The sequence below is a fragment of the Stylophora pistillata genome, chromosome 8 (assembly GCF_964205215.1).
Source record: "Stylophora pistillata chromosome 8, jaStyPist1.2, whole genome shotgun sequence".
Taxonomy (NCBI): Eukaryota; Metazoa; Cnidaria; class Anthozoa; order Scleractinia; family Pocilloporidae; genus Stylophora; species Stylophora pistillata.
This window is the reverse complement of record NC_142526.1, coordinates 17,423,834-17,433,849: the sequence shown is the minus strand read 5'-3', so window position 1 is coordinate 17,433,849 and position 10,016 is coordinate 17,423,834. Positions and strand designations below refer to the sequence as shown.

Here is a 10,016-nt window from a genome sequence, read left to right as displayed (position 1 = left end):
GTAGTGATCTCCCCTCGAAAGTTCTAGCGAATGTTCGAGGCGTCTTAAGCGACATTTCGCTAGAACAAAAGGGCGCTTTGACATTATTTACTGTCAGAATGTGAAGCTACCCCCAGAAAAATCGAGATGGATGCATTCACGTTTGTGCAATTTTCCCTCCAAGCTTCAATGATTGTAATGAAAATACCTTTGCTTCTTCAGTAATGGATTAACTCTAGGAAAGATAAATTGGCCACCGTTATGATTATAAAAGCTGTCGTTTCGAGCGTTAGCCCTTCGTCGGAGCGAATAGAGGAATTGTGGGTTGTGTGTACTTTTAAAGGCAGAAAATGGAGCTACTTTATTGGTGGGAACATGGCAACGAGAAAAACACGAATAAATTAGTAGAATAAAAAGCGTTCGTTGATACCATATGTTGCTTAGAAATATGCGGTCTTTCCTACAGTTAGGTAGCACGGAAAGCCGTAAAACTCTTGAACAAAAGCTCATCTTTCAAATCGGCAGTCTAAATCCCACATTTATCAACGAACGCTTTTTATTCCACTAATTTATTCGTGTTTTCTCCTTGCCATGTTCCCACCAATAACGTAGCTCTATTTTCTGCCTTTAAAAGCACACACAACTCACAATTCCTCTATTCGCTCCGACGAAGAGCCAACGCTCGAAACGTCAGCTTTTATAATCATAACGGTGGCCAATTTACCATTTCAACTTTGTTGATATATTCAAATTATTTCGTTACCCCCACCGACGCAGCCGCAAACATTTTCTTTAGAAACTATCAGCCTTTATTCAACTCTAGGAAAGAATGAGATAGGACTGTTTGTATTGGATTTTACGTGAGTGTAAGCACTATCTTACTTCGATAACCAACAGCTCCGTTCCGACAGCTGAAAAGAAAACATGTTTCACCACGTACCATTAAGAGAGCTCTTTCGCACGATATCACTAGAGATTTGATAAAAGAGATTGTTAATATTGGTGTACTGCACTGGGCTTGTATCGTTCTGTCGTTTTAGTTTTCTGTTTGTTCTTTTGCGTGTGTGTGTTCAATTTTTGGTTCCAGTGAGGTGGAGTTCGATTCCCCAGCGAAGTTGGCGACTGGTGTCCCTCGTTTCTGGTGGACCCCAACCCTAAGGCCTTGCACGCCAGCCATGGGTGGGATTAGTCTTGTAGGTCGGCGGGCACTGCATCTCCCTTCATCGGGGGCCCGGCCGTCCACCTTAAACATAAAAAAATTTGCACATCAGCCGTGAACAAATAGATTCTTCGTGGTAACAATAAACGTATTTTTACCTAAAATGGTTTTGATCTTCGATTCTTAGTGTGCTCTATGAAGTCGACACGAGATATTCTTATGGAGATTTGGTGGTTGTATCGGCTGGGTTTTAACCTTTGTTCTCTTTAAAAGGCTTATACCTGTTTAGATTAGTGCCGTTTAATATCCATATTTATTCGCAATCACAATATCGATCAGTTGAATACCGAGAAGGAAAAAAGAGACAGAGAATCTCACAGAGTAGTAACTCAGCCACTAGTAAATGGGTATTGGAGGGTAAAGAGGAGGTCCTGATTCCGTTTAACGGATGATTTTAATAAAAATTTGTGTCTCATGTGTACTTTAAACAATATTCGGGCGTCAAGGGTAAAATTCAAGTCTCAGCTTACCTCGCATTATTGTATTATTCACGCGTCATGTATTAATTTGGGGCTTAATCGCGTTGTCACGTACAACCCCTTTGCCATTCTCATATTGTTATCAAAGCAACCATATTCAATACTTATGTCGAGAAGCTTTCGTGTATTAAGGCGAGGGTATTTGCAGAAAATGCACAAAGACAATCAGTAAGATCTCGATACATATGACCTTGACTTGACCTAGAATTACTTGATTACGCAAATTGCACCTCCGATTTTCAAAATTCTTAGAACAGAGAATACTTCCTTTCCTCTTGAGAACGATATGGTTACACTATATTGGGACCGGACCTCAGTCACAATACATATTTGCTGAGGATTATTTTCAGACTTGTGTGGGAATGTGACCAAATTTTTGAAGGAAAGTAAATACGTCTGCTGAAACACTAGCTGATACCGCTGAAACCAAAATATTTTCCTTTTTGTAAAATCCACTTACACAAACTGGAGCCACAGGAGACGTTTTTATTAACATTTTAAATTTTAATAAATTGTCTATCTTTTCGTGGCCGCTTTTCTTTCATTATGAAATACATATTGACACTTGAATGTTCCGTGACGCACATTTCCTTTCAGTCACTGTGGTCAGTAAAAATAGTTAAAAAGTCATTCTTAAGTAAACACGCACAAACCTTCAGTTAATTTTGAAGAGTGCTGGTCGTAGTTATCAAAACGTTTCAGGCTTTGGAGGCGAAATGAAGTCAGCCTTATTTTCTGTTGCTTTGGTGTTACTGTTTCACGCAGGTATGAGATTTGTAATCGCTTGTTCCGTGTCTTTATCTTATTAGGTTTATGAACATAATTTTCTTTACTTCGCAAGAAACTGGAGCTCTTACGTTTTGATACATTTCTGATGTCGAAATTCCCGTCCTCACTCTCATAGTATTATGGCGTGATTTTAATGGCGCCTGCCATGTAGTCACGTCAAATTTACCTATCGCAGAGGAGGAACGATGAAGGAACATTTTCATTTCTTTCGAAAGGCGGAGTAGCAACGTTTTCTTTCCAAAGCAAATTTCCACTCAAAAACTTATAACTCTGTCCAGCGCTGTGAAGGTCGAGAACATCGTTAAGATTATTTTTAGTTGAAGTCATTTCTAACTAAAAATAGATTTCAACGTAGACTTGGACAACACTTTTGGACTATACAGGGAAGGATAGGAAAACGGAATGTACTAAACTGTTCTACTGGACTGACCAAATCGGGAGAAACTAACTCTGACCATCTGCTCGGTCGACGGAAGGGAAGAAATATGTCAATAGTTCTTGATAACGGGGATCTACGGCAACTGAACTTCTTGTTGAACTGAACAACCTAACAGAAGCTTAGAACTCTACTTTCACTTTCCACTTTCCACTTTCACTCACTGTTTATTGCGTACTGCTTTTGTATCTTACTTATTTCTCCACTCCACGTACTGGTAAGAGCATAAAACGTAATTGCAATTTACAGTTTCAACTCATTAATTTGTCTATTTTCATTCTAACGGTTTTGAAATTATTACTGTATCATCAATTAAGCAAGCAAGGAATGTTACGCACGATTAAAAATAACGTAAAAATGAATTATAACATGCATTCTAAGGTACAAAAACCTTCTAGAAAGTTCGCTAAGAAAATTCAATTTAACGGGGGGCTGACAACTCTAACAAACCCTGTTTGAGCAATACTAGGTCAACTTAAGTCGTCCCGGAAATTTTTAAAATTCCCGGCACATATTCTAAGATTAGCCGTTTATTACTACTTGTCTAACTTTAAATATTACAGGTTTTGCATGTTTAGCATTATATTAACCATGAATAGCGTCTTTGCGGGGTGCGGGGTGCGGGGTGCGGGGTGCGGGGTGCGGGGTGCGGGGTGCGGGGTGGAAAATTTATAATTTTGTAAGAGAAGTATTGGGCAGCACACAGCAACTTGTCTTGTATTAATCGACCGGTTTCGACTTTATCAGGATAAAACTACAAAATACATTATAGGAACTTATTTAACAATAGACCTTGTCAGAACATGTCACGTTCCTAGTTTGCAGTGTAAACAACAAAACACCCACAAGAATAACGCTGAGGATATGATTAAAATCCTGTGCTAGAGGGTGCTTTTGGGGCTTCCCGGTTTTAACGTTAAAAACAAAAAGGTAAAAAGTAAACAAAAGCATCAAACGAGTGAAACATTACTCTCAGTATGTTGTAGCTTAAGCATAGCATTTTTTCACTTTTTTAGAGTAATGCATAAAAATTGTCTTACTTGGGTAATACTGTTACTGTCTGCAAGCAAAATATCAACCTCGCACTGATGTTGTTTTCTTTGGCTGGTTAGCCGTGAATATTATAAATTGACAGAAAGCGTCTTGAAAACATTTTTGGTCACGTTCGAAAAGGTGTTACCGCCAACAGCTAAATGGTGGAAATCTTGCGAAATGCGGGTTACGTGAATGTGTTAACTGCAAAAAAAGTGTTACCGCCAACACCTACATGGTGCAAATCTTGCGAACTACGTCACTTGTAAGCCAGGGGTAGATTCAATTTAATTTGCATATTCACAGGTGAGTACAAGTTCGCATTGATCTCCATTTTGATCTCCTTAGTAGTGAAAACGCAATGATGCATCGCCTTAAAGGAAATAGAGTGCTTGTTATTGTTGTTCATATCGTTAAAACCTACTCCTTACCCACACTCTTCATTTTCCACACTCCTCATCTTCCACACTCCTCATTTTCCACACTCCTCACTTTCCACACTTCTCACTTTCCACACTCCTCACTTTCCACACTCCTCACTTTCCACACTCCTCACTTTCCACACTCCTCACTTTCCACACTCCTCACTTTCCACACTCCTCCTTTTCCACACTCCTCCTTTTCCACACTCCTCCTTTTCCACACTCCTCCTTTTCCACACTCCTCCTTTCTCCTCATTTTCCACACTCCTCATTTTCCACACTAACACTTTCCCACACAACTTGTACTCACCTAACCCTAACCCTAACCCTAACCCTAACCTTTGCCCAACATTAGCGCGAGGTTGATATTTTGCTTGCAAGACAATAACATTTAAGAATAAATATTAGCGAGAAAAGCACACAACGTTTCGATGACTCCATGTCATCATTCTCAAGTGAGAAGAGAATAAAAATGAATAGCTAATTTATACCGTGCGAAGGTGACAAACGTAAAAAGTTAAAAATTTTTTAAAAAATTTTAAATAAATAATTGCGCGTGTTGAGTTCATAAATGTAAACTATTAAATAAGTAGTTTCGCGCGTATGGAATCCGATTGTTTGTTCAAAGAGGGCTTCATCTTCTTTATGAAAAGCATTTCATGAACTAAACAGTCCAGTTTCCCAGTGCACTTTTTAAGTACGTTGAAATGCTTGGTCAGGTCGCCGATGGTTTGTAGGCCGTGGTCGTTCTTTAGATGTTTGCCGATGGCCGAATTACGGGGCTCATTAATACGTTGATGTAAATGCCGGCTGGTGTACCCGACGTACTCTGCATCACACAGATCACATTTATAATTATATACAACGCATTGTTGGCTAACTATAGGAGGTTTAGGCTCACATACTCTGAGATCTTCACAGATTTTGCGACTCTTGAACACGGGATGAAGGGTGTGATCGATTTTGTTGCTTAGATCTGATAATTGCCTTTTCACTGCGTCAGCTGACTTTTGATCTTTAAAAGGCAAAACCACTCGGTGAACAGCATTTTCGTTGATGGATAATTGAGCTTGCACTCCAGGGTTTTCCAACCTAACTGAGGTGACAAAGTGAGAGGAGGTGGAATTGATGAGGTGGTCGGGATACTTGAGGTTTGTAAACATCATCTTTAGATGATCACATTCAGATTTGAAGGACTCCCATGTGGACGACAGGCGGAATGCACGATTCAACATGGTCTTAAGTAGTGATTTCTTGTACCTTTTATCGACGTGGCTCTGGTGATGAAGCAATAGGCCTGTGTTTTTTGGTTTCCGATAAACACTAGTTTCTAGTTTACAGCCTTTCTTGAGCACTTCCATACCGACAAAAGGTAACTTGTTTCCAGATGCTAGCTTCACGGTGAAGTGTATGGACGGATGGCAGTTATTTAGCGTTGATAATAAATCTTCTGCCGCTGGTACACTCGTGACAATAGCAAACGTGTCATCCACGTACCTTCTGTAAAATTCAAGGAGCTTGTTGTCTTGATCTAGTTTCTCTTCGATAGAACAGAAAAATGCGTTTGCCATAAGTGGGCCCAATGGAAAACCCATGGCCACACCGTCGATCTGCTCGTAAAGATTGCCATCAAATTGGAATAGTTGATTCATAGTTGCAACTTCTAGGAGTTGAACCAGTTCAGGCTTTGTAATGCTGAGGTCGTGTGTAGTATTAAACCAGTTGTCAGCGAACGCCTTCTCAGCGATGATTTCGATCGTTTCTTGAAGCGGCACATTAGTAAATAGTGACGTGACGTCATAGGATACCAGAATGTCATTCTCGTCGATGACTAGGTTTTGAATCTCATCGGCGAAGGAGAAGGTATCTGATATTGTGTAGCGATTGCTTGACAGGGGCTTCAGTTTGTCATCAAGCCACTTGGCGAGGGCATAGTTGTAAGTGCAGATGGCAGATAGGATAGGTCTCATCGATAGATTCTCTTTGTGTGTCTTAGGGAGTCCATAAAGATGGGCAAGGCGTGAGCCAGCCTGGCAAACACAGTCGGCAATCTGCTTTGGTAAGATCTTCCGTACAACAGATGCAAGGTGCTTTTCCTTCTCCAATAGAGGGTGGTAATGCTTTACTGGGCGGCCTCTCGTTTTTGGTCTCTGCAGGCTGACCGGTGTGAACTTCGATGTATCATTGATAGATGCCTGGCTCAGCAGGTTAATATAATCAGATTTGTTCATGATGACTACACCAGTACCTTTATCTGGCTTCGTGACGACGATGTTGTCAAGTCGTTTCAACTGCTTTATAGCCCTTTGAAGTGGTTTTGGCGGCTTCGGTGATTTGCACTCAATGTAATTAAGTGCAATAGAACGGAGGGTTGCGGCAGTTAACTCTTTCTTGTCATCAGCAAGTGTCCGCTCCAGTTTCCAGTAGAGTTTTTCAAAACTAGCTTTTATCTCGATGCGTTGTGGAAGGGAGAACTTTAAACCTCGGGAGAGAACAAGCTTTTGGAAGAGTGAGAGCTTGTGTGACGAGATGTTGTGGATGTGCTTGTCGACATCATGATCCTTGTTCAATAGCCTTATTATCTTGTTGGTACGATTGGCCGTTACACTCTCGATGTGTTTCTTCCGGTAAAATTTCCAAGTGTCCCGATTCCCGGAGAAATTCTCCAGATTCCCGAAACAGCGTTTGTTAGAGTTGTCACCCGCCTGTAATTTAGATTTCCTGCCACGTCTTCGGTACAAGCTAAATTTAGAAATTACTGGTTGTCCGTAATTTCAACATACTATAAAAGGTCTTAAAGTACGATGCCACGCGTGCAATAACTGGCTATTAGTACTTTACACCAGAGAGAGAGTCTTACAACTAAAACAATTACTTCAGTACTTTTACTAGACTGTTGCATCCTTCATAATAATACACGAGCTATTGTAATTTTGCTGATTAACGTAATTTTCCCTGACAATTGTCGGGACTTCAGTCAGATAAGTTTAAACTCTTAGATCATCCCCTTACTTCTGATTCAGGGTCGAGTTTTTTGAGGCATGATAAGCGCAGAGTAAGTCAGCGATAATTTTCATGATTTGTTCATATGCATGTGGCATTTGGTTAGGATTTGAATCCAAAGTCCGAAGTTATTTGGGTTTTAGCTATTACGACGAGTTTCCTGGTTGGGACAGCCTCGTGGACGTGGCTTAGTTTGTCTGCTGACATTGCTTTGGACCGACTCTTAAGTCCGTGTTTTAGCCTTGGCAGTCAAGAATTGATTGTCTGATCGGAAGCATAAAGTACGATGATGTTCATCTGTGAAATTCTTGTAAAAGATTTTGGGTTAGATTCTGGCTACGAATGTTTAATCTATCGCGGTGAGATTCCAGATTGTGACAGTCTTGTACATTGTACTCGGATAACACACGTTTAAACTTCTAAGGTCAGGTAGTTACATTCCCTCTCGGGCCCACCGATAGAGAACTCTTGCAATAACGCAAGGTTGTGTTGTATGGTACACTTGAAACGGATAAACTAAGGTTTAGAACGCTCCAAACTACAGTGGCTATTGGTACATACTGAAGAGAGTGGCGCGCTCTGATTGACTACTTAAACTCTGAATATCCCTTGCTATTCACCACCGAGAAAATCCCATGGGATTTATACTTGTGGATGTTATTATCGTTGCAGAAATAAAGGAGTTGAAATCATCTTTTGTGCTATTTTATCTAACTGTTTAGTAAATATCCACGACTAGCGACCTCCACATCTGTAAATAGTTGATTACTTTGGCTTTAACACACGGGGAATTTTTTAATTTTAATTCCATATATATGATTCTTTTTCAAAGGTTACGGCCAAACGGAAGATTGCCTCCTTCCTGAGGAACCAGGTCTCTGCAAAGGGTATTTCCCGCGATATAACTTTGATAGGGCCAGAGGTCAGTGCAAGAGGTTCATCTACGGTGGTTGCGGAGGAAACGGAAATAACTTTCCCACACTGCAGGCATGTGAGGAACGATGTAAGTGATCAAGGCTAATAACTATTTCGATGAAAGCTGTATATTTGTAGCAAAGCCTGACGGGAGCATTGACGAAAGTATAAACGGTGCAATCTTTGGTAGTAGTTTTGGTAATGCTCGCCAGTAATATATCTTTGTTTTCTGTCTTTTCAAGGTACATGCTTTTTTCCAAAGGAAACTGGCCCGTGTAAGGCCAGGATCGGTAGATATTACTTCAACCACCGCACTGGAAAATGCGAAAAGTTCTATTACGGAGGTTGCCTGGGGAACGTGAACAGATTTAGAAGCATTCGTAATTGTAACAAAACCTGCGCTTGTAAGTAATTGTCGTGGTTTTTCGAAAAACCCCTTTCTTTAGTGAGCCTCAGTATTGTAGCTCAAGCTCCTTGTAAATTAAAAAGGGCCAAAGCTTTATAATAATGTGTTTAAATAGACTGCAAATAATTGATTTTGCCTTGCGTTTATTAGCCTCGTCATGGTACATGTAGATTTAGTTATCCCTTTTTTATTCAGCTGTTAAACCAAAGCCAATTTGCTACCAACCGAAGAAAGTAGGACCATGTAGGGCCCGGAGGCCTCGGTATTTCTACAACAAGCACACTAAGAAATGTGAGAAATTTTATTATGGTGGATGTCGTGGTAACCAGAATAATTTCAAGAAACTTCAAGACTGCAGGAGAGTTTGTGTCTGTAAGTTTGTAAATTTTTGTTAAGTTATTTTTGGACGTACATTTCCTTGCAATTGTGAAATAATTTCCAGGAAAGGTTCTTGAGCAACTCATTATGACGAGTGAAAACAATTCTTATGCCTGTACCTGATGGATTCATCATAAAGCGTACATGTAATTTGCACAAGTTGACGAGTTTTAATAGTACGTGTCTGGGATTACCAAAATTTTTTTTTTCCGGTCAAAAGGACCCGAAGGGGGTTGCCTCCATCTGTAATGTCAATTATTTGATATTTAGTTACAAAGCAAGGGCGCTTGATCATCATGTTGGTAGGAATGTTGTAGTTGGTCAGCAGTGTTGCGCATGCGAAGAAGCGTCTGTCTGTGTGGTGTAGAAAGCATGGCTGACAGCCTGAATAAAGTATGCTCGTTGTGTTACGAGTCCAGCTGTTCCCGTTCGTGTCTGTGTCGGCCGGTCAACAATCATTCACAAGAAAAGATGGTAAAAACACCTTATTTATTCCACCCGGATTTTACTTCCAGTCCTGGTCAATCTAAGATAAGGATCTTCTTCTATTTCAAGTTTTGGGCTTACCGCTTGCTTTTAAATTCACACAACTAGCACAGCTAACAAATTCCATTTGCTTATTTGCAGAGTATCTGGATGGGTTTATGCACCACAATTGCTCGGTTTAAAAGATGTTACAGCCTTATTTACAGCTTTTTAACGTTAGAATGAACTTTTTATGAAAGTGTGATATTCTTCGTACTTGACTTTTATTTGTTCATCTGAATGGTCTATTTTTTTAGCTTTGTATTCAATGATAGCTAAAGTATAGTAATATTCAGCAGTTACCGAGTTAACAATGAAATAAAAAAGAACATATAGATATCCAGCGCAATTTAATTACGTGTCTGAATTTGGCTGGTTTTCACTTGATATTGTAAGGGGGAGACATGTTGTCCCAGTATCGCGCGCGTTGGAC

The 10,016-nt window shown here is 40.1% G+C and overlaps 2 protein-coding genes across 2 annotated transcripts; one reads left to right on the top strand and one right to left on the bottom strand.

Moving 5' to 3' along the window:
• The first annotated feature begins 2,278 nt into the window (after nt 1–2,278).
• On the top strand, nt 2,279–9,922 carry LOC111329406 (BPTI/Kunitz domain-containing protein-like). The gene is made up of 5 exons (XM_022934113.2): nt 2,279–2,442; nt 8,192–8,362; nt 8,517–8,678; nt 8,876–9,052; nt 9,686–9,922. Coding segments are annotated over exons 1-5 (561 nt in total). The 5' UTR covers nt 2,279–2,393; the 3' UTR covers nt 9,688–9,922.
• LOC148725282 (uncharacterized) lies at nt 4,884–6,713 on the bottom strand. Its single transcript, XM_088731845.1, has one exon. It carries the CDS (start codon nt 6,585–6,587, stop codon nt 4,938–4,940), a length of 1,650 nt encoding a protein of 549 aa, XP_088587971.1. The 5' UTR covers nt 6,588–6,713; the 3' UTR covers nt 4,884–4,937.
• Nucleotides 9,923–10,016: the final 94 nt, after the last annotated feature.